Here is a 23899-nt window from a genome sequence, read left to right as displayed (position 1 = left end):
AGGTCCCTCCCCTCAACTGGAGTCCACAAAGGTGATTCCGTGTATGACAAAGAGCTGGACGAGACCGCAATCCCTGAAACTCGGCCAGTACCACCGATGTTGACGAGAAAGGGCACAAGGGTGTTTGAGTCACCAAGTTTTCACTAAAAAAAAAAAAAAGACAGCTGTTTGGCCTGAGTCCGTACCACTCAGAAGTCAGGGCTTAAGCCGCAAAATCACGATTGGAGATACAGACCCAGACTCTGGAGCTTTTGGGGATGAAATGCCCCACACCCGTGCACAGAGGCTGCAGGCGAAAGGTGACAAGAGAAAAGAAGCCACTGGGGACAGCACCCACATCTCCAATTCACGATGGCTACCCAGCCTGAGTCCTGCATGGCCACCTTCTCCACAGCTCAGTGGCCACTTCCTCCTCAGAGAGGCCTTTTCTGGCCACCCACAATCCATCCGCGTCCTCGGGGGTCTTCACTGCAAGTTGTCTCCCTCACCTGTTGGGGCGCATCGATGCCCTCTCCCCAGCCACACGCACCCCCACCCTATTGGTGTTTCCGGGCTTCCCACAGCCGCAGCCACAGAAAGACCCCTCACTGCCCGCATCCCAGGACGCTGCTGCAGAGATGAAGGCCCACGCCTGCCCCCACAGAGTCCTGGTGGCTCCCCGAAAAGCAAAGAGATCATTTGCAGGTCCTCTCCCTCATGGCGTCTCTCCTCGCCGGCTCCAGTGAGCATACACTGTTCTGTTCACACTCGGCAGGAAATAACACACCCTTGTTCCAGGAATTCCTGGGGTAGGATGTGAGGGGGCTCCAATCAGGCCGATCATGGGAACAAGCCCAGGGTGGGAACGCCGGTTCCCTGTCTCACACACGGAGTGGAAAAAGCCAGGCACAAAAAGGCCACACGGTGTGCGACAGACACAGGGAAAGAGAAAGGATCGGCCAGGGGTCCCCAAGAGTGACTAAGGGGTAGGGGTTTCCTCTTGAGGTGAAGAGAGTGTTCTGGAATCAGTGGTTGGTGATGGCCACAGGACTTTGAGAATATACTAAAAGCTACTGAAATGCGCACTTCACAGGATGAATTTTATCTCCAGTAAGGAAAAGACATCCTGAAAAATGTCAGGGTACAGTTACCATAGAAGGCTGTGCAGTCAGACTGTCTGGACTCAACTTCTGGCTTGAGCTGCAAGTTGTGTGGACTGAAGCAAATTAATTGGCCTCTCCAGACCTCGGTTTCCCTATCTGCACAGAGAGCAGGTGACAATGGTGCCAATCTCACAGAGGGGCAGGGAGGATTAAATGCAAACATCCATCTGCAGGGGACTTGGACCGACTGCATTCCAAACTTTCACCTTCCCCCTTCCTTGCAGCCCCTATTCTCCACCTGGGATCCTTACAACACTGACCTTCACCCCTGGGCTCAGCCAGCCCAGCTGGAGCCACCCTCAGATCCTATACAGAGAATTTCTGGAACAAAGGTGCTCTATTTCCTGCCAAGTGCGAACAGAACAGTATGTGCCCTCGGGAGCTACAACAGCAATCTCAGAGCCCAGAGGCTTGAGGGACAGAGAGAATGCATCCTTGGACACATCGATGAACCCCTGGACCTAGCCTCACCCTCTAATTATATGAGCCAGGGAGGTCCCTTGAATGTTTAAGCCCATAAAAGTGAGCATTTCTGTTTCTTGCAGTCAAAAGCGTAACTGCTCACCCAGATGTCTCACAGTGGACACTTTTCCACTGGCTTCAGTTCGAGGTGCCTGTGATGAAAACACAGACAACCTTACCAAAGACTGTCCCATCAGGGCACAGAGCAGGCATTCATGGGCTGACGTTCTGTGTGTTCACACCGGGCAGGGAGATGGGTGGGACAAGAGAGAAGAAAAAGGCGCTGTGATTACAAACACACAGAGTAATTGAAAATCAAATCTGGAAGGCAAGTTGAGGATCCAAAACCTCAGGCGTGCATTTGGATACTGACATGATATAAAGACAGCAAAAGCTAAAAGGATTCCAAAAAGAAAGAGATAAGAGCCCCACCAACTTTTGGGTTCCTCCCTAGTGCTTCCACATGTGGGCCTGCCCAGATCTGAACTCACGACTCTGAGAAGGCACGGAGGACCAAGGACATCAGAGCCTTGCACCAGACCTTACTCCGGTAAACTCCAAAGATAATGTGCGCCTTTTGTGTATGTGGCCAGAGACCCAGACACACACCCTCCGGGTCATAGGCACCAAGTTAGCTGAACTGTTCACCCAGTTCCAGCATCTTCCCTTCCTCCCTTTCTCCTCTTTCTCCCTCCTTCCCTCCCCATGCAACAGGAATAAAACGATTATTCTTCAGAACCCAGGGCCAGGGAGGGAGCCTCACATCCAGAGAAACCAAAATGTAAATGATGCAAAAAAAGAGATCAAGATACATGAATATTCATCTCTCCCTTTCCCTCCAGATGGAAACTGGATTTGGAGAGGGTTCACTGATCTCCATTTCCTCCAAAGCCCTCAGCATGCACACGGTCGGCCTTTCTCCACTCTGTCTGGACGCCGAAGGTGACACTGGACCCCTAGCCTCCTAAGACTGGGGCAGCACAGGTTCACACACTAGCCTGCCAGAGGGAGCTCTGTGTGTGCCCTGTGTTACAGGAGATCTCCATACACTTTCCATGCTTCGAGGGGTGTTCAAGTGGGAGGGAGTCTTCCCCTCTTCACTGCCAAGAAAGAGTCTCTACCTCCGTGCTGTGCCTCAAGAAGCACGTCAATAACACAGCTCCTCCCTTACCCCCCAAAAACAATGACAGAGCCCCCTAGGCCATGTGCCTCCTGGAAGATAAAGCTGGGGCTGATTAGTTTCCAGTCCACTATTTCTCCACTCCCCACCCCCACATTGAGCACAGGCACACAATAGGTATTTAATAACTGGTTTTATGGAATGTAAATTATAGACCATGGGGGAACTCCTGCCTATACAGTAAGCCTGCAGGCTTCACTACATCTGGGCTTGTCATCTACCTCTTGGAATGGCTGTGTGACCCCAGGTGATTACCTGACCTCTGTGAATCTCAGCTCCTGAACACCTAGCCTTGAGGTGCTGTGAGAATCTCACCAGCTCTGATACAAATCTTACCAGCTCTGACAAGCAGCAGTTGCCCTGCACCATACCCTTCTCGCCTGAAGATGCACCTTAGGCTTAAAACCTTCCAGGAGCCTGATAAACTCTAGCTCCCTGTAGCTGACCAGCCCTATCTCTGCGAGAGCTATGCCACTTTCCAATACTCTCAGCTCCTCATTACACAACTCCAAGCTTGCCTGGCCCGAAAGCAATGCTTCGCTCTAAAATCAGACCCAGGGGGGCAACCAATGAAACAGGGAACCCACTAAGGCGCTTGGGCCAAAGGAGTCCCCCTCACAGCAGGTGGTGCCAGCAGTAAGGGGACCCTTGAGGCAACCCATGTGTACACAGTACACAGAAGGGTTAATGAGCAGTAAGGCCCCGCAATTCAACCCTGTGCTGCTATTTCCCCGTGTGCACCGAAAACTGTAATCGCTCTGTCTGCAGCAGGACCTCTTCTCTCCAGCTAACACTGCCTCCTCCACCCAATTTGCTGCAGTCCGGTTCAGCACGGTGTCATGAGGAACTTGGCTCCTCTCACCGCACCTGGTGGCCGGCCTGACAGAGGCCTCTTCACAAGGGGAATGACAGGAGGAGGTGAGGTGGGGCAGAAAAAAACAAATTTGTCATTTTATCAAATACAGGTGAAGGCTGTCTGCTGGCCAGAACTGCGGCCCAACACTTCCACCCCGGCGACACAAAATAGCCTTTCTTCTGAGGAAGTCGGGCATGAGATTCTGCTAGAACACTGTGCCAAGCCCCTGGCAAAGGACAGGTGGTGACTTTGGAGTTCCACCCCTGGGTCAACCACACCGTGCCCAGGCCCAGGTGGGCGCCTCTTCTCCCTGGAGCTTGAGACCTAACCAATGTGGTCTGGAAGGAGCTACCTCAGTTTCCAGGAATAATTACCCTCAAAGAAGCCACATACAACAAGGAGACTCAGTCCCCAAATTATCAACAAAACCAATGTGGAACATTAGTCAGTTCCTCTGCAGGGTTTGTGGAAAGCCCATTTGTCCATGGATTTACCAAGTGTTAGCAAGCGTTCGTCTTGTGTCATGCCACGTGCTCGGTCACGAATAAAGAGACAAAGGAAGAGGACACGTGCCCTACCTCCGCAGCCCACAGTCCCGAGTGAGCGGAATCCTGCAGGATCCAGTTAGGAGCTTACAATCTAGCTGGGAAGCCAAGCATAGGAAGCCAGGTGGCATTCTCAAGGGTTCGCCTCCTCCTCACATGACATGGTGCTTACGGAGCCTGAATATAGTACCACCTTCGGCTAAATGCCATTATTCCACCCGGATGGGTCATAACAATGGTGCCACTGTCTACTGAGAATCCCTCACATGCTGGGTAAAACCTTCTCTGCAGCTAAGGAAAGTGGAGGCTTGGGGAGAACAGGCGGCCCAGCTCATCCACCTCACCGAACAAGTAGAAGGAGGAGCAACCATTTGTCCCTCACCCAACCACTACTTCACTGTGGGCTTCCCCGGGAGGGCACCACAATGACTCCCGGAATCTTCTTCCTAGCGACGTGCAATATGCATGCTTAACTGAACAATTGTGATCGCGGCAGAATAAACCTGCAGCTAAGAGTTGGGGGGGGGCACTGTTGGGAATGGCCGGAAGTCTTCCTGGAGGTAGAGAAAAAAGTTTTGATTCCTTAGGACACTTAATCCCCTAAAGGGAACAAAGTTTAGGGACAAATAAAAGGTGTTATGCAAACCTTAAAACAGGTGCCTGGCCTGTTTTGGTGTGTCAGAGTGGCACAGATTCCTCACAAGGGAACACTGCCAAGTAAGACATAAGCCACCCAGGCAGGCTGGATAAGGCTTCTTCACCCAGAAGCTCCCAGGTGCCTTTGCCCCATTCCCCTGCCTACACTGGAGCCCCAAGAATTGAGGACGGACCTACCAGCCCCTTCCTGTTTTGGACCCCAGAATCCAGAGCCTCTTTAAAGACCTCAGTCTTCTGGGAAAAGCACTCTCTGTGACCTCTCTGCTTCTCCCTCATGTGGCCCCAGTGACACTGTCTCCATCTGCCCGAGGCTCTGGAAGGCAGATGGTATAAGACAGAACATTCGGGAGCAAAATCAAGATTCTCACAAAGCCAGAGGATTATGAAGGCACCAGGGGCCCTCAGAATCTCCACATGTAATCCTTATTTTACAGGTGAGCAATTGCAACCCACCCAGTATTATCCCATTTAAAGCAAGGTTTTAGCCAGGCATGGCGGGCATGCCTATAATCTCAGCTAGCCAGGAGGTGCAGGCAGGAGGACTGCAATTTGTTGACCAGCTTGGGCAACCTTGTCGCCAAACAAAAAGGGGTGAAGACATAGCGCAGTGGTACAGCACTTGCCTAGCATAGTGAAGCCCTCGGTTCAATCTCTGGTACAGAAGAGGAAAGAAAAGTAAGGTCTCTTGGACTCCATCATTCTTCCTTCCTTCCCCACTTCCATTACCTCTCTGCTTCCTCCCTCCTGTGTATAGGTGGGGATAGAAGTGATAGGAGTGAAGAAAGCGGTCATTTCTGACTCCATTTTGCTTTTATGCTAAGCTCTGTCACCAACTTCAGTGTGCCAAGAAATCTTCGAGTAGCCCATCTGGTGACTCACTGTTGGTCCCCAACTGCCACGCTCCCTGCAGCAGCCTCCTCACCCCCATCTTGGTGGCATCGTGGCCATGGTTAGAAAGGGAGGAGAGATCTGGAATAACAGCCAACCACTTCAGAGCAGGTGCCATTTCTTGAGCACTTACAAAGTGCTAAATGCTCGCTGAACTTCACAAAGGCCCTACCAGCAGGTCATTTTGGTGTTCAGTTTACCCATGAAGACAGTGAGTCTGGCTAACGTGAAGTCTATTCAACAAAGCCATGGGTTGGTGCAGGGCAGAGCTGAGATTTAAATCTGCCTTTATCCAACTCCAAACTAGGCTATGAAGTTCACAAATCTGAATTTAAGAAGCTCAAGTTAACATTCAAAGTCAGCGCTGCCCCTTGCATTCAGAGGTAGAAGAGAGTTACACATGAATTCCAATGGCTGCCAAAACTCTAACACACCTCTGGAATGCTTCTTTGGAAATTTCCTACAAGCTCATTTACAAGCCAGCCAGAGCCTTCAGATTCAATACTTCACCATCACACACTTAAAAGGACAGGAAGTACCTTGTCCACGTTGGCTGCTGTTCCTATTATACCTGCCTGCAAACTACCTTGGACAGTGTTCAAAATTAACCTGACTTTCAAATGCTGAGTGATGACACCCAGATGCTGTTAAAAAGACTGCATCAGGGGTACCAAGCCTGCTCCCAGTAGGGACCCTCCCTTTTCAAGTGAGGATGAGCCCATTTACTCTTTGGGCCCTGCACCAATTCAAGAACATTTTGTGATGCTGAGCATTGCTGTACGTTGCTAAGGAAACAGAGATGAGCATAAGAAGGTGCTTGTCTTCCAGGAAATCTCAATGTGGGGACAGTATTTCCGGCAACCTTGGCAATCTCCAGGCACCGTGGATGTGAAGATGGAAAGTGTATAGTTCCAGATGTCAGGGATGCCATGTCCCCAGCAGGGATCGAACCTGAGTGAATCAGAGCAGAAGATAGAGTGACCAACACCAACGAGGCTACGATCGAAGTCTATGTTCGAGAAAAACAATCTCCCAAAGGTGACCAACTTGACTTAGCCACATTAACACCTGATGTTACAGGGGCTACTCCGAACACTTAACACTCGTTAACAATCCTGCGCGGCAGTGACTATGATCATCTCGCTTTGCAGGCCAGGCAGTAGAGGTAGGGAGAGGTCAGGAGACCCAGTAGGCTGGTTCCACGGAGCACGCTCCTGGCAACCGCAGTGAACTAACCACAATGAGAAGTAATGTTCATTTGGACAGTTAGGTTCTGGGCCAGCGGATTGTAGCAAAGCAGACTCATTACTCACGTTATTAGTCACCTTTGATCCTCTGTTTTCTCAGTAGTGAACTCTTGAACTGCACTGTTATACATGACATTGAGCTGGATGGAACAGGCTTCTGTGAAGTGGCATTTCCCAGGGGGAAGCACTTCCCACGGAAGCAAGACAAGGGGCATGGAAACCTCTACCAAACACCGTCCTACTCTTAATGTCCCAGGGAAGGCGACAGTCAAAGCAGAAGAGGGCTGGATGGCAGACAACACCCTCAAATCCTAAGGGCAGCCCAGGCAACTGCGGTCATTTTATTCCCCTTACCATGGCAGGATAATCAGGATGCCTTTGTTCTCAGTGGAACATGGAGAGAGGATGCAATTAAGCCCCTTGTTCCCTCTGTTCCTGAAGCTGTTTAAGAAGCAGCTGTTTACAAGATCAAGGCAGGGATAAGGGAGAGTTGAGGGAACCAGAGCAGCAGCAGGTAAGGCTAGGAGTTAACACTGGAGCTAGAAAACCCTGCGCTCTGATGCCAGGTCTACTTGGACAAGTGACAGCCCCTGCAAACTTCAGTCTTTCCTCATCTATAAAATGGGAACAGGGACAGTAAAATCTACATCACAGATCTATACCATAGACTTACTTATCTTTATTGAGAGGATTACAGGAGATAAAGCCAATAAAGGGTTTATCATGGTGTCTTAACATCCAGTAGAGTCTCAGCAAACATCCTGTGTTAGTAGGGTGTGATGATAATTAATCATAGCAGAGCCATCTATGAACAGCAGAAGCCCTTAGCCTGGGACTCCAGAGCCCCTTCTGCAGTCCAGGTGTTCCCCAAACCCACTTCAAGCTTCTCGACAAGAAAGACTACATTTCCCAGGATCTCTTGCAGCTAAGACACCATGTGACTGAGTTCTGGCCAATGGACTGAGTGAAGAGAAGTGATATGAATGACCTCTAGAAGTGCCTCCAGAGTTGTTCTACTTCTCATTTCCCACCAGTCAGACAAATGTAGAAGATCCAGGTGAGACCTTCAGGGTCCCTAAAAAATTTCAGAACCACAAATATAAGGAACCAGAGTCCTTGAAGAACTTTGGGGAACAGCTTCCCACCCACCTTCAATACCCACACCATCAGTGGTACTTTGTATAAACAATACACAAGTATCAGCTATGCTGAGTCACCAACACATTGTGTTGCCTTGTTGTAGCAGCTGACCTAGCCTAATACACACAGCCAATCAGGCATCAAACCAGGCTCACAGCTGCTTGCTGGCTTGGTGTTTCCCTGAACAGGGCACACACTGCAGACCACCCAGTGTCATATGGTCCAAGAAGGAAATCTATGGTTGTGATCAGCGTGGCACAGTGACTGTAAAGAAGAGTCTGCAGAAACTTAAGGAAAGAAGGCAAAGGAAAGATTGCTGGTCTAGAAGAAACAGGACAGCCCAGCATCCATGGTATTCAATAACCCACAGGTTCCAGGGGTCAATGTGGTGCAGTACAAGGAGCCTGTAATGTATGTGGAATGGCAGCTGGACGCCCACATCTGCCAACACGGCTAAATGTGTGCACTCTGACATCACAGTGGTGTTTTAAAATCAACATGGTGGGAATTGATACGTACACCATGAGAATTAGCAAACGCTACAAATAGGAGCATTTTCCCCTATCAGCACATCACTAAATAAATAGGAGTCAGACAAGTGTGGGGTGGGGAGAGTATCCCAGTAGAGTGCATGACCAAGAACAACTGCAACTGCACCCAGTGCAAAGAACTGAAGGCAGTCCCGAGTGGCCGGGCACGGAGAGTAAGGGAGCAGGGGTCAGAAGGTCCCAGAGAGAGGGGGCCCACCAAATGGATGGGGGTTACATGTTCTTCTCATCTATGGTTGTATAACAAATCACACCAAACCAGAATGGCTTCTAAAAGATCATTTATTTTGTTCATGACATCTTTGATCTGTGTCAGTGGGAGCTGGGGATCCGCTCCCAAGATTCTAAGATGGCATCTTCACCTACGTCTGGAGTCTTGGAAGCCCCCTTCCTCTCTCCTCCCCTCTTCCCTCTCTCTCCATCTCTCCCTCTTCCTCTCCTCTCTCCCATCCCCCATATGGCATCCCACCCTCCAGTGCCCTTGTGTGGCCTGGACTTCTCAAGCATGGTAGCCTTAGGGCAGTCACACTTCTTCTGAGACCCCAGCAAGTGTTCCAAGACACCAAGAGCAAAGCTTCCAAAGTCTCTCAGTGTCTCTTCCAGTCCATTGTCTTGGTCACCAGCAAGTCACAGCCAACCCTGACTCCAAGGGGCCCACCCAGACCATGAGGAGCACGGTCATGGACAGCCTGCTCTGAAGACTGGCTGCCACATATCACTGACCTATTGATACTCACTGTCCACCCTCCAGGACCACCAGCCAGGGACAGACCAAGAAGAAAGCCACCATTCTTGGTAGAGGAGGCAGAATGTGTAGAAAATGGGCACAGCATCAGACGGCCCCTCCCCACAGGTGGTGGTAGAAGAACCCCCACAGGAGGGTGGCATTGCCAGCAAGATGAGTAGGTATGGGGACACTGCAAAAGACATGCATACAGATGGCAGGTTGTGCCCTGAACAACTCCAGAGTGCACTGCTCGTGACAATGCTGTGAATGGTGCTCTCAGCAGAACAGGAGGAATGCCCACCGCCTGACCTTCTCCTGCATCTGGGTCTTCTTGGGCCTGAACCATGCCATGCTGGCCCCATGCATCCACGCCACTAAGGAAAAGACAGCAGTGCCTGCACAGGCAGCTGGCCTCTGATACCACTTCCCACGAAGTCTGCAGATGCTTTGCTGTGAACACCTGGGGACAACAGGGCCAGGAGGGGGAGCTAAAAATAGCACTGCTATTTTTAAAAAAGAACCCTTCCCTCCATCCTCAGGGTCATGGTGGTCAGAAGTCACAGAAATGCATACTGCGTGGGCCAAAACAGGGCGACAGGCCGGGGCACTGGTACAACCCCGCAGCCCCCGTGGGCTCTCTCTGGCCACTCCCCCCAGCAATATCGGCCTCCTGCACCTTTTCTGGATCTCAACCTCTCGAAGGTCCTCTGACTCATTCCGACAGGATATGAGTGACAGGCTTCGAACAGGATGGGCTTTGTTTATTTAATTTGCTTGTATCTGTGGTACTAGGGATTGAGCCCAGGACCTTCACACTAAGCTACATTCCCAGCCTTTCTTATTCTGAGAAGTCTCGCTAATTTGCTAAATTTCCCAGGCTCAGATCATACTCCCAATCCCCCTGCCTCAGCGTTCCAGAGTGCTGAGATGACAAGGACCCATACAAGCATCTAATACAGATGGGCAGGCTGCACAACTCCAGAGGGCACTGTCCACGAACACAGTGTGAATGGTGCTCCTGAAATCATGCAATGAGGCTACTGGTGCCGCCCAAAGAAGAAATGCTGTCACACCAGCCTGCATCCCCGCAATGCGGACAGCCACGCAAATCAAGGGTCACTGAACAGCCAGCTGGTCTCCTGCTTCCAATAATATGCAGCTGTGCCGGGGGGGCAAACTTTCTGCTCCTCCACCATCTCCTGCACGTGCACACACACAAACACACATGCACATGCGCACACACATACATGTCTCTCTCAACGGTTTAAAAAATATATTTGAATTCTGCATCCCACTTCTAATATAGTCTATGTATGCATTAATACTAAAAGTAGCTTTTTTCTCCGAAACTTCAAAAAAGGCTAATAACACAAAACAATGTCCTCTGCATGCCAATCCAGGGAAGTGGCACGTGCACTGTAGTTCACAAAGTGTAATTCTGTATCATCTGATGTTAACTTTACAGCAGCCCTGGAGCTGTAGAATGAGCAGCCCACACAACTGTATGCAGCACACTTTCCATTCAGTGGTATAGAAGAGGGGATTATCCCATTTTCCAGCAAGGAGAACTAAAATCAGAGTTTAAGAGGACCACACAAGGTCCCTTTCTATCCTGGTAGACGGAGTTCTCTGAGCCGGTCAAGGGGTCCTCACCCTTGTGACCCTGGAAAGTCACTCAGTCTCTCCATGCCTAATAAAATGAGGTGGAAAAGTCCAGCACAGTGGCGCACACCTGTAATCCCAGCACTCTGGGAGACTGAGGCAGGAGGATCAGGAGTTTGTGCCCAGCCTGGGCTACCTAGTGACTTAGTGAGACCGTAGATCAAAATAAATGAATTATAAAGGCTGGGGATGTAGTTGGGATGTGAAGGCCTTGGATCAAATCCCCTGGACTGTAAAAATGATGGTGACAACGATGACAACGACAGTACTTGGCTTTGTCAGGCTGCTTGAGACACCGAAGAGTGAGGGTCTGCCAGACACACAGCAAGCATGCAAAGTTTGCTGCCTGCCCTAAAAAATAAAAAGGTTTTTCCCCAACGCCCCAGTTTTCTAACCTGCACAATGGCAATCACAAAAATGCCTACACCTCAGGGTTGAGGATTAAATAACACACTCATCCTAGAGAGCTTAAAAGGGTGCCTCGCGCCTGGTCCCCACTGGAGAAGGAAGCGTGCTCCTAATACTTTTCCCTGAGAAAGTCGGGAACTCCAGGCCAGGCAGAAAGGCTCCCCAGATCAAAAGCGGCAGCAGAAGTCTCGAGACAGACACCAGGCCTGCCAGGGACTGGTGAGAACGCTCCAGAAGCAACTGCTGGGCGGTGAGGGGAGGGGAGCAGCGGACAGTAGTGTCGAGCAGGGGCCTGGTGTGAACGCCTTCTTTCTGGGCGGGGCAGAACAGGGCTCCTCCGAGGCGGCGCAGCACAGGCCCTGGAGCTGGAATGGGCATCTCACCGGTGGCTTTCTGTTTTCCCCTAGAATCCGCTGAAAGCCGTGCCTTGAGTTTAAATAGCATCATCCCCCGAGATAGCTTTTCAGTTTCATTACAGTCTGTGTTCGCAGAGTACAAATAGAAACCTTCGTGATTTTATTAGTTTCCATGCAACTCGGGAGAGATTTGCATGATAACGTTTCAGCTGCTGACTTGAAGGGATCAATTAAAAATATACTCGCACGGCCTGTCACTGGGAAATGAAAAGGTTCCCAGAGTTTCCAAAAATCTGTCACATCTGCCTCGGGGCCATAAATCACGTATCCGGTTCTGTAGTTGCAATTACTACTGTCTATAAATGTTTGGTTTACTTTGGAAGAGATACGTGGAGGGTGTTTGGACTCCTCGATAAAGGTTCACCTACAATGCAGAAGAATCTAAAGCCCAAGCGAGTACTGGGGGGGAGGGCTGCACAAACACCAACTAGTTTAACAACACCCCAAAGCTACTTGGTGCTCCGTGGATCTGTGTAGTGTTAGCATAATTTATCTGTGACAAGTTAAAATTTCATAGGCGGCCCTGGTAGCATAATCAAATGGGTTATTATATAACCTAGGAGAGCTGTTCCAGTAAGTCCTGGTGTGCTGGCCGCCTCCAGTTGGGGGTGCACTTTATTTCCGAGGCCACGGTTTGAGACCCTCTCTCCAGACACTTACTCCTCTGCCACTGTTGCCGCCATAATCCTGTCCCTGCTTTTGCAGCTGGAATCCTGCGGGAAACGGGGCTGAGAGGCTGTGGCTTCCAGGCTGCCTTTGCCGGTGAGTTCAGGGCAAGCTGGGGGAAAGCATCAAAGTAAGCTGATCTGCACGGGCTCCTCGTCAATCAGATGTTTCTCTTTATGCCTAACCTCAACAAGCTAGCCTATCGTCATGACCCCTACCTACAGTCTATAATCTGAGATGTCTTCAACTACCCGCCCCACCAAAACATCAAAAAGAAAACCGCAGTGGTGGTGTGACTATGTCATTAGAAGTTATAGAAGAGTCACAAAAAAAAAAAATCTATCTCTGAGGTTTGTTGTTTTTTTTTAATGACAAGTTTGATGGTAACCAGTGGGGCCTATGTGCTCGGATTGTAATTCCTTAAATATGTCACCTCATCCAAGTCAATATTGATGTTCTAGCGACACGTCAGTCAAATTCTTCTCTTGTGATTTATAGTAGAACAAAAACTACTCCCTGGCTCCACTACCTTGAATGACTGAATCTTTGGTTCTTTTTTAAAGGTGACAATGAGAACTCTGAAATCTGATTGAAAGAAACCGCTTCATATTGAAATCATGAAATCAAAAACTTTTTATATAGGAGAAAACAAGGCTGAGAGACAGTGGCTTATCTGAGACCACAGCTACTCCTATGTCACACGTCAAAATGCAAAATTCAGCAGTCCCTGTGTCCAGGCATAGGTGGGGGGGCACCTGTCCAGCAAGCACAAGGCCCTGGGTTCCATCCTCAGCTCCAAAAATAAATAAGTAAATAAATAAATATTTTAAAATAGGAGCAATGCCAATAAAACAGAACCCAGGCAGAAAGAGGGCAGCTCAGTGGGCTCTTCTGCCATTGGTATGGAAACATCTAACCTTCGAGGCCAGCCCAGGGTCCCTAAGGGTCTGAGGAAGTTTGAATCATCACAAAGAATGCGGCAGGGAAGAAAATGGACCCAAAGACAGTGGAGCTTGTCTCCAGGACAGGGGGATTTTGGAGGTACTTTTTTCCTTTCCAAAAAAAAAAAAATTACTATTTTCAATTGTGGCAAAAACACACATAACAGAAAACCTGCCATCTTACCCATTTTGCAGTGTACGGATCAGTGGTATTAAATACGTTCACACTGTTGTGCAACCAAATTCCAGAGCTTCTCATCCTGCAAAAGTGAAACTCTGTACCCATCAAACAATACCGCGCTCCCTCCCCACCCCCACCACCTTTCCGGTTTCTATTTCTGTGGGTTTGACTATTGTAGGTACCATAGGTAAGTAGAATTCGTCCTTTGTAGTTTGGCTTATTTCATTCGACCTAACATCGTCAAGGTTGTACCACCCAGGTGTCAGAATGTCCTTCCTCCTTAAAGCAGAACAACATCCCGGTGCACAAACCTACTGTGTTTTGTTTATCCACACATTTGCTGGCAGATACATCCAACCAGTGGCTTCCAACTTTGGCTACTGGGAATAGCACTCCTCTGAACACGAGTATATAGATATCGCTCAAGCCCCTGCTTTTAACTTTTATATATAATGTATATTATATATAAAATTATAGAATATAGAATTATAAAATATAGAATTGCTAGATCATATGATAATTCAATTTTTAGTTTTTTTAAAGCTCCATACTGTTTTCCATAACATCTGTACCATTTTGCATTCCCACCAACAATGCAGGAGAGCTCCAATTTACATTTCCACCAACACTTGCGATTTTCTAGGGTTTTTTATTATTATTATCATTATGGTAGTCATCCTAACAGATGTGAAGGGTCCTTTCTCTTTTTAGTATTTCTACACAGCCTACATCTTCTACAGTGAACATATAGCACACTCAGGATTAAGAACAAAAGTTGAAACATAAATCTTAGGGGAGAAATGGGTCACAAATGAATTTAAGAAATGGATTTCTTTTTTAAGAACACCGAGTTCTCTTGTGGGTTCAGCCACAGACATCATTCCTGTACTCTTCAAGAATCTATCACCTAATTGGCTGTGGCTGCCACAATCCAAGGAGAAGTGGCTGTAATTCATGGGCAGCTCACACAACTCCTCCAAGCACCAGGAAGAAAGTGCTCCCAGATGCACAGAAGAGAAAAACAGTGTGTAAAGCGGCTGCCAGCCAATGTTGGCCATAAAAATCCCCAGCACCTGGGTAAGTCCGTTCTTCTCCCAGACTTCTCCTCCAAGACATAGGACCCTCATCTCTGACTCTCCCTTGGCTATCACTATCCATTTTCTCCCCTTTCCAAAGCCACCCAAAGGGAAACCAAGATCAACGCAGTAGCTTCATCCAAATTCTCCTGCTGTCACATAACAGCTGACAAAGATCCCCACAAGGTTTGTGGTCTTTAACATCCGGGCCACAAGGCCAGCCACACAGGCCCAATGCTGTCAGGAGATAAGCCACAGCTTTTTCTTTGAAAAACTAAAACTTTCCCAAAGTGAAATCATTCTGCCTGCTGGTCTTTATTAGTGTTTTACTCCTTGGAGGTGCAATCAGGAGATTTACTCATCAAGACCAAAGTAAAAGGACTAAAAAACAAAAATCGATCCAACATATGTTTATCTAACTTCTAACTCCTAGAAAAGAAATCTGTTTTTCTTGGAGGACTATTTCCCTCCCGCCCCTTCGCACACATGTGCACGTGCTCGCTCTCTTTCTCTCTCTCTCTCTCTCTCTCTCTCTCTCTCTCTCTCTCCTTCTCCTCCAATATGTTGTAGTTTCTTTGCTGTTTTTTTTTTTTTTCCAGCAAAATAGAGGTAGTGGCAGCAGTAATACACAGAAGCCCCAGAAGAGAAGAAATGAGGATCTGGAAAAGGGACAACCTTTGGTCCTCGGGAGCAGGTCTATTCAAATGAGGCCAAAAGAGGTTCAAGATCACTGTTCTCTCTCCTTTGGGCTCAAAAGAGCCTAAAAAGCAGACTCCAGCTCCAACTCCTTCAACAGATGAACGCCCTACATCTGGATTCTTGGCATGGCCCCAAAATTACATCTGCCTTTGGCCAAGCCCAGAGCTAAACTGCAAAGGAAATTAAATTTTGGAAATATAGAGCACAGGCTACCGATAAGGAGGTGATATTATTACCCAGGGACTGCCAAAATTCCCTACCCACAACTTGCAACAAGATTAAAAAGGAAACTTCAAGAATCAACAGGCAGGAAGAGCCATTTCCCAAACTTTGAGAAGGGGGCAGGGGATACCTCACCACCTCAGGTGAAGAGCGGACCCGTGGAACCATCTGAGAGGGAAGGCTGCCTTTATAGAAGTGACACAAGTTAAGGTCATTCTGTCCCTCAACGCCAGCCAGCTCCACACCTTGTTAGCCTAGACTTAGAGTTGGAAATGTATCACACCCATCAAGTCCCGTTCTGTGTATCCTGAAAAGGGACCAGAAGGAAAGACAAATGAGAACGGTCTGCTGGAGTCATTCCAAAGTGGCGCTGTCTCCAACAGAATGGTAACCTCAGGAGATCACGGACCCCCAGGTTCCTCAGAGGGTGGTATGGAGCTTCCAGCACTGCGGAGGAAGTAGGGCCTAGGGGCCTAAAGCCCCCTCCCACCACCATGGTTTCTAATTCCACAGGCTGCTGAACTTGGTACATCAAGGCCCTACTGTGGCCCATTAACATATAAACTTCAGAAGCTACTCTCTACTCCCAGCCTCCAGTCCCTATGTTCACTGCCAAGGAGAAGACGAGAATCTGGCCCACTCTCTAAGAGGGACAGACGAGCAGGAAAATAAGACAAATACTCAACTTTAATTCTCGACTTGCAATTGCTACCCAGGTGTTCAAGCAACCAGCAGGCAATCCGCCTTCCAATGACTGCCCAAAATGGAGGCCCACGGCGGTGGGACAGATTTGTGCAGTTAGAAGAGATCCTGGAAAGAATGTGACTAGAAGTCTCGCCTTACAAACTCTTTCTCAAAAGATACCATGGTCCCAGGCGTCAGCAGGAAACAGACAAATTTCATGTCAGGTCACAAATCTAAAATTTTATTTTTCTTTAAAAAAATGAAATTCCTCCTCCTCGAGTAAAAGTAAACTCTAATAATCAGCAGAACTATGTATTGTTTCCTTTCACTGCTTCTTCCCAAAATGGAAGCATTCCAAACAAAACTAAATGACAGGTGACACAGGGCTCCCCAGAACCCCTCAGAATGAGAACTCTAAGGTACAAAGCAAAGGAAAGGATGAGGAGACAGACAGGAAGAATACAGACTTTTCTGCTAATTCATTTTGAAGTGATAAGAGTCGACCAGATCTAGGACCCCAGGAAAACTTGCAAGGATGACAAAGACACAGCATTAAAGAACAGAAAGGAGGGCTAGGGTTGCAGCTCAGTGGTAGGAGTACGTGCTCAGCATGCACAAGGCCTTGAGTTCGATCTCAGCAGTGGGAAAGAAAAAAAAAAGAATAGAAAGTAAATGAGATGTTTTAAATAATTTCAGCTTTGGCCATGTAAGGAAGCATTAGTCATAAAGGTAATGAGATCGTACGGGGAGATGATTCCCAGGCTCGGCTTGAGGACGTAAAGTATATCCATTCTGGCCCTGGAGTACCAATTACATCTCCAAATTAGCAATTAGACGTAATGTGCCAAAGACAATTACCAAATAATGCCAAACACAAAGCAAATTCACTCTTAAAGCAGACATTCTTCTGAAACTGCCCTTCCGGCCCCCTACGTCCCTCAACTACCCACAGACAGCCACCCCATGTGAACTAAATCCTGGTCACTCCTGGGCAAGACAGACTAGGGTGGCATGAATAAGTCAAGTCTAGGAATGAGTTGAGCATCATTTTTCACCAAACCAAGCGTAACCCTTTCAAGCAGAGCACCTGACAAATGATTCTCCCCTCTCCCCACTCCAAAAAAAAAAAAAAAAAAGCAGAAAAGGGATTTGCATCCATCACAGGCCAAACAGCTCCCAGCTCACCAGAAAGTGGCTCCCCACCCATGAGCGTGCTGTGTTCCCACAATGACTTCCTGCCTTCATGGAGATGTCTACGTGTCCATAGCCGGTGAGAAAAGAAGGGTTTTCATCCCTGCTCGCTGCCAAGCCAAGGTCCAAATGAGGAGGCAATCAGAGTTACAGCTTCAGTATTTTTTTCTCTGGTACCTGGCTCTGTTTCTGCAATATAGAATGCATGTAATATGCAGCAAAATCAACAGGAATCATAATAACCAGAACATTTATTTAAGGACCTACTATGCATGGGGCTTATACTAAGTCCTTCTTCATTTTGCTTAAGAAAGACGCTTAGGGGATAAAGCAAAGAGGATGAATCCTCCCCTTTGACAACAGAACAACAGAAAAAGAGTATCGTAAGGAGAAAGTCCCCGACAGTCTGAGCTGTGAAAAAACCTTGCTACCGTGAGAAAAGGAGCTGCTTTGTCGTCTGCTGGAATTCTCAGGAAGTACAAGGGAGCCCTCTCTCTCTCTCTCTCTCTCTCTCTCACACACACACACACACACACACACACACACCACTCAATGGTCAGGTCCCTTTGGAGCTGGGCCCTCCATCTGGGAAGGCCCACCCAGGCCCTATGCAAAATCAGGCTGGCAGTGCTGTTGACTTCAAACACTCCAGTGGGAGTGGCTCCCAGCTGATCTCCACACCACACCACACAACCCTGGCTACACCCTCCCCCAGCCTTTAATTCTGCGAGATGGTGGTTTGGCTGCATTGCCCTGCCGGACTTGGGGAAGACGCACCCCTCACAGCACAGCATGGCCAACTGGCATGAGGGGCAGCCCGCATACTGATGGGCCTTTCACAGACCACACCCTGTAAACTCCTGAATGCTGGTCTGACAAGCCTTCCTGCTCCTGCTCTCCCACCCTGGCTGTCTGGGAGTTTATATCTTCCACAAAACGCACATCTTTGGGATGGGTCACTTGCAATGTGAGAAGAGACCAGACCCTTGTTACTCAAAGTGCTGCCTGCACAACCTCAACATATCCGGAGATGTGCCAGAAATGCAGACCCTCAGGCTGCCTGGACCTTCACAATCAGACTCAGTCTTTTAACAACACCCATGCAAGATGATTTCATGCAGATACTAAGGTTTGTAAAGCCCAGGGACCACATGCTCCCTGGAGCCCTTGGTGGCAAAGTTCTACTACCCCGACAGAACATTCCTTGGGCCTTCTGTCCAGAATGCTGCCTCCAGGTAGAGGGTGGGGAGGGCGGCCTGAGGCTCCTCTTGTGTGCCCAGCACCAAGGCACCACCCACCAAGAGGTCTGTGAAAGAGGGAGACACTGTTGGTCTGCTCCACAGTCACAGAGAAGCTGTGGAATTTCAGAGGTTCTGGGGAGGCTCGGCCATGTCTGGCCCCCAGGATATCTCTGTGAGGCCCAGTGTTCTCCACAGGGCCCGGGGCTGCAGCATGGCAGCACAAATGTGGTTCTGTCACCAGAACCACAGAGGTGTCCCTCTAGGGGCTCAGCAGCTCTGAAGCCCTGGGAGGTGGTGTTAGCTATTATGATTCTCAGATTAGCAAGGCCACCACCACTGTGAGCTGGGACACCCCTTCTGCCCACTTTGGGAAGGAGGTCCTGGCACTGCCATCCACTGCCAACTGGACTACTTCAGCACCAGCCTTTGTGTGCCCTAGACAGAGACACCAAAAGCAAACACTTCCTGCTACCAGGCGCCCAATAAGTGTCCCTATCCATGGAAGCAGCGAGGAAAACACAGGACCTCTTTGTCTTGCCCTTAGCATAAAATGCTCTATAGTGGTGCTGGCGAGAGTACCTACTCCATTCAGCTGTTCCCTATTAGTATCCCCAATTTGTAGATTAGAAAACTGAGGTACAAACCACAAAAGTCCCTGCCAAAGGTCAAGGCTGGGCAAAGGTACTCAAAACCAAGGCAGTTTAGCTCACTTCTCTACCAGCAAGACTTCTCTGGCCTGTGATATGATTCTCCAAGGGGAGGTTCAGCCATGACCTCACTCTTGATTTTTCCCAAGATAACTTCAAGGGCAAGTGCTCTGTAGACCCACACAGGGGGTTGTCCAGGAAAAGCTGGTCTGCCGGAGATTTAGCTCAGTGGTTCCACCTCCTGCTTCACAAGTGCAAGGTCCCAAGTTCAATCCCCACTACAAAAAAAAGAAAAAAAACTGGTCTGGATAGATACACTGTTGGAGGCACAGGTTTGGAGGTCTGGACTTAGATAATAAGAATGGAATTTGTCCTTTCTCAAGGGTACAGATGCAGGACATCCCACATACACCCACCAAATGCCAGCCCTAAAGTTCCAGGCCTCAGCAACCCCACCACCAACACCTCAACCATCCTGCTGGGTCCTAATCCACAGAGCCTTCTAGGCTGCCCATCCTTCTCATCCCACCATCCAACAGCCAAGAATCAGGACCCCAAACCTCAGTCAGACTCAAATGGATTGTTCAAATCATAGCAGTAGACTTGAAGGTCTACAGGCTCAAAAATTCTATTATAGACTGAGCCTTCGGGGACCATAGTTAAATGGATTAAAGAGAACATAAATTCAGTGCTTTAAGAAGCTAAGGTAGCTCCCACTTTTAAGAAGCTTGCTAAGTGACAGCCACGTGCTGGGCACTAAATACCCACTACTGCCAACACTCCTTATAGGAGACCGACAAACGAAGCATCTTCGTGCTCCTTTGACAAATGAGAACATCAAGGCTTAACCTGACTGCCAGCCACAGACACCTGGCTCATGGGCGTGAGTTCCAGCCCTGAACTTGGGTCTGTCTGACTGTGGTCTGTGGTGTACTAACGGGTCCCTTTCCATCAAGCGAGCCAGGAGCAAGACGCACAGGGAAACAAGGGCAGGTCAGCTGGTGCTCCCGTGACTAGGACCTGAGAACTTCTTCTCCACGGCCATTCCAAGTGATCTCATCTCAAAAGACTATCTGAAGGTCATCCAGTGTGGCCGATCCTGAGTCAGGATGAGCGAAGTGAGGCAGTAAGGCCAATCTGTAATCAAGAGATCCAAGGCGCCAAAGCTGCAGGCCTGACTGAATGTGCCTGGCCAGACCCAGGGTAATTACCAAGCCGTAATGGGATCTGATATTTATATTAGTCACGAGCCTGATAGAGAATATGTGTTGTTTTCTCAGACACAGCCATGGAGACAACGCCTCAATAATTCATTACATGCAGACCATCCTTGATCAAGCCCAAGCTCCTACAAGGACAGCAGCTCAAACCAAGAACAGCAAGCCCCACAGCAAACCAGCTCCCTCAGAACGCTGACCTCAGTTTCCTCAGACATTCACAGGGAAGTAGATTGTATGCTAGAAGGAGAGCAGAAGAAGGGGCTAGAGACACAGAACTAGGTCCAAAGCTGAGTTCCTAAAAGGACTGCTAAACTAGAAACTTTACCCCAGGCAGAATCCCAGAGCCGGAAGGTACACAGGAATGTGCAGATTCCAACCCTCATGTTTTACACACAAAGAAAGACACACCAGAGAAGTCAAATGATTTCTTCAAAGTTGTGTCCTTACTCGGGCTTGCTAGTGTTTTCCCAAACAAAACGTGCAGCTACAAAACACAGCAGCTCTCTGTTCACTCTGGTCCACAGCTGGACCAGACCTCAGAATGTCAGGGCCAAGGGAACAGAGAATGCTGGTGAAATCCAACAGAGAAAAAGAAAACAACACTGCGAAAAAGTACAGCAAAGAGCACAGTACTGGAATGATTGTGCCCAAGCTCTCAACCTAGAGAAAACATAGTAAGTTTTTTTTTTCTTTACTACCTAAAAAAAACCCTCCACATTCCATTCTTTTCAAAAATACTAAAGTCACTGGCTATATGCTGTTTGGAGGCCAAAGGTACTGAGCCAGAGGCTCCTTGTGACAAATCAACAGTCTCAAGCTTCTCTGCTCAAAAACAATGGGGCAGTCCTAGGCCAAATACGTGTGATTTCAGAGCTCCCTGCTCAAACTTCTGTCTGACGGGAGTCTCAGATATTGAAAAGGCAGGACGACAGCTCCTACTTAGGCCGGTGTGGGTCTAGAAGAGGGTGAAGGTGAGGGTGGGTGAACACAACTAAGGATGGCAGGACTCTGCAGAAAGGCAGCTCAGGAAAGCTAGAACTAAAATAATTGTGCTTGACTTGAGCCAAATACTTTCTTCTGCACCAGGTCTCGACAAAACTCCCAAATACTTGGAAAGCAAAAAGACTGAAGGACCAAAAATATTGCAAAAAGAATGTAGACCTCAAGGGTAGGAAGAAAAGCTTATAAAAGGCCTTAACACATCACTGGCTACAATAAGCCAGCGACACACAGTTTAGTTAAAGAAATAAATCAAGGGTCAGGTTTTAAGAGATTCTGGGGGCATGTTTTCTTATGAACTCACAATATCGAAACTAACTTGATCTCATTCCATGTTGGCTTCACTTCTTCCCAATGAACCACAATCATCTTGCATCCCAGCCTGATTTCTTATAGAAACTTCCAGCTATATACACTCAGCTCATCTTAGAGCTATAAAAGATTGCCACATATTTACAGATTGTTTTTTTTTCTAATGACCATTGCCAAAATCCTACTTTCTCGAGAAAACCAACAGAAGTTATGCCTGGTCATCACTCAGGAAAGAGTGTCTTTTTGTGAACAGTCTGATGAGCATCTCACGATAAGCACTACAGTGGCATTTGTATTCCCCCACCGGAGTAAAGACATTTTAGAAGCTGTATTTAAAACCCCAGGATCACAAAACCACCACATCTTATTTTGACTCATCAAAACGAAAAGTTTTCATTATGATCAAAATTGCCCCATTCCGGAAAAACAGGAGGTTGTTAAAAAGTTCACCAAAATCAAGCCATCTAGAGAATATTTTAAATGCCTGCAACAGTGAACTATCTTTCCCTTTAAGGACAGCTGCAGAATCTCAGTAAAGGGGGAAAACAATCCCCAGGATTGAAGCCTGTAAGGGAGGTGGAGGAGACAGAATGTGTGAATAAAAAGCGCTGGGAATTAGCGTGCTGCTAAGAGACCAGTAGGCAGGAGCATGGACTGTGCAGACAGGACTGTGGTTAGACCCTTGCTTCAGGGAGGGCTGATCTCGAAGGTAGAAGGTCCTCCTCCCTGATGAGTGAGGAGGAACCTCTATCATTCAGAAGGTAACTCCAAACACTCCAAACAAAGGTGGCTAGCAACATCCGGAGCCCTCCAGAGAAGCAGGAAGAGAAAGAAAAGAATAATGGTTTTTATTTTTCTCCCCTATTCCGACACACCAGTGTTTTCCAAAACACAAACGTGCTGCCACAAAACAGCTGAGCTCCAGCACCCAATGCGATGGGTAATTAATGTGCAAAAGGAAGCACTTGGGCTCACCCTTGCCTTTCACTGTGGGCCTTCACCCGGAACACCTGGCTCCCCAGTGTCTTCCCTTAGTGGCCAGGAGGCTGCTACAAGTTGCTGCTGCCTGTAAAGTTGGAGGGGTCCTGGGATTAACTTCACCAGGAAAGGTGGAAGGGCGCAGGAACCGGGATGTGTCTCTTCTCCTACATATCCCCACCCTCACAAAACGTGGGTGCTGCGAAGTCCTCTCTCAAAAAGAAAGCAGTTCGTCCCTTTTTTCCAGTTCTTTCTTTTGTATTCTGCAGTTTTCTATCAAATACAGTTTGCTATCCCTCGTCCCCCACCTCCAGCCATTGGCGGATGGCAGACAGAGACATCTGAAGGGACATGGCCACAGACCAGTCGGCTTGCCTAGCAACCATACATCTAAGGTTTTGCGAGCCTGGTGGGCGTCTGAACCAGGAATAGCCCAAGGCGGCATCAGCCGGGAAGGGGGCTGCTCTGGACACCACGGTCTCCTTCGGCTCATCTGGCCCTCACGCCCTAGCTCCGTGCCGCTGGCGGCATTTCCAGGGACCCAAAGTGGGTGGCCTGGGGGGGCGAGATTACACAGGCGGCCAAAGAACTTGGGGTGGAGTATGTTCTACAAGAAAATCCAAGGGATGGAGTGGGAGGTGGCATCGGATCTGTCATCTCGCCATATCCCTAAAGTGGCAGCCCCGTGGGTTGCTTCCAATTCTGGGATGGGTCCTCCCCAACTTTCTCTCGCCCTCCCACCCGCCAAGAAATAGCACTTTCCATGGCCATGGTCTTCCCAAGGGATTCCCTAGAGCAAAAGATTTTTTCCTTTGTCCTAAGGACCTTTCCTTCTTCGGACCCCACCAACTCATCTCCCCAACAGGTTCCTTAAGTGCGGGCTGCCGCGTTCCCCTTGCCCGCCCACCGCGAGGAGCCCGGCCGTGGCAGGTGAGCGCGGCCCCGGCTTCCTCAGTCCCGGCGC

General features: G+C 48.7%; 1 protein-coding gene and 1 long non-coding RNA gene across 47 annotated transcripts in view; one reads left to right on the top strand and one right to left on the bottom strand.

Annotated features, from left to right (window-relative positions):
- Nucleotides 1-23899, bottom strand: part of Kcnma1 (potassium calcium-activated channel subfamily M alpha 1) — a 709412-nt gene that overhangs the window by 684767 nt on the left and 746 nt on the right. Inside the window, exons 2-3 of one of the 45 annotated variants that reach the window (XM_010607645.2) lie at nt 9702-9852; nt 9326-9582 (exon numbers count right to left, since the gene is read on the bottom strand). The exons of 39 other annotated variants lie outside the window; for them this stretch is intronic. In XM_010607645.2, coding sequence (XP_010605947.1) covers nt 9389-9582; nt 9702-9852 — 345 coding nt within the window. In that variant the 3' untranslated portion in view covers nt 9326-9388. Of the gene's footprint in view, nt 1-8833; nt 9853-12586; nt 13746-20324; nt 20564-22932; nt 23024-23899 lie in introns of those variants that run through there. 5 more of the 45 variants (XM_010607662.2, XM_010607642.1, XM_033766506.1 and 2 more) reach the window with 5 other exon arrangements.
- Nucleotides 12563-16258, top strand: LOC104850644. Of its 2 annotated transcripts, none has more exons than XR_004518246.1 (3): nt 12563-12640; nt 14535-14743; nt 15342-16258. It is a non-coding gene; the product is annotated as an uncharacterized LOC104850644 (long non-coding RNA). The 2 variants fall into 2 exon arrangements; XR_777029.3 differs by having other exon boundaries at nt 12573-12640; nt 14509-14743.

Source organism: Fukomys damarensis, unplaced genomic scaffold, assembly GCF_012274545.1.
Source record: "Fukomys damarensis isolate Sample0158 unplaced genomic scaffold, DMR_v1.0_HiC HiC_scaffold_20, whole genome shotgun sequence".
In the NCBI taxonomy this organism is placed as follows: domain Eukaryota; kingdom Metazoa; phylum Chordata; class Mammalia; order Rodentia; family Bathyergidae; genus Fukomys; species Fukomys damarensis.
This window is presented reverse-complemented; position numbering and strand designations above follow the sequence as displayed.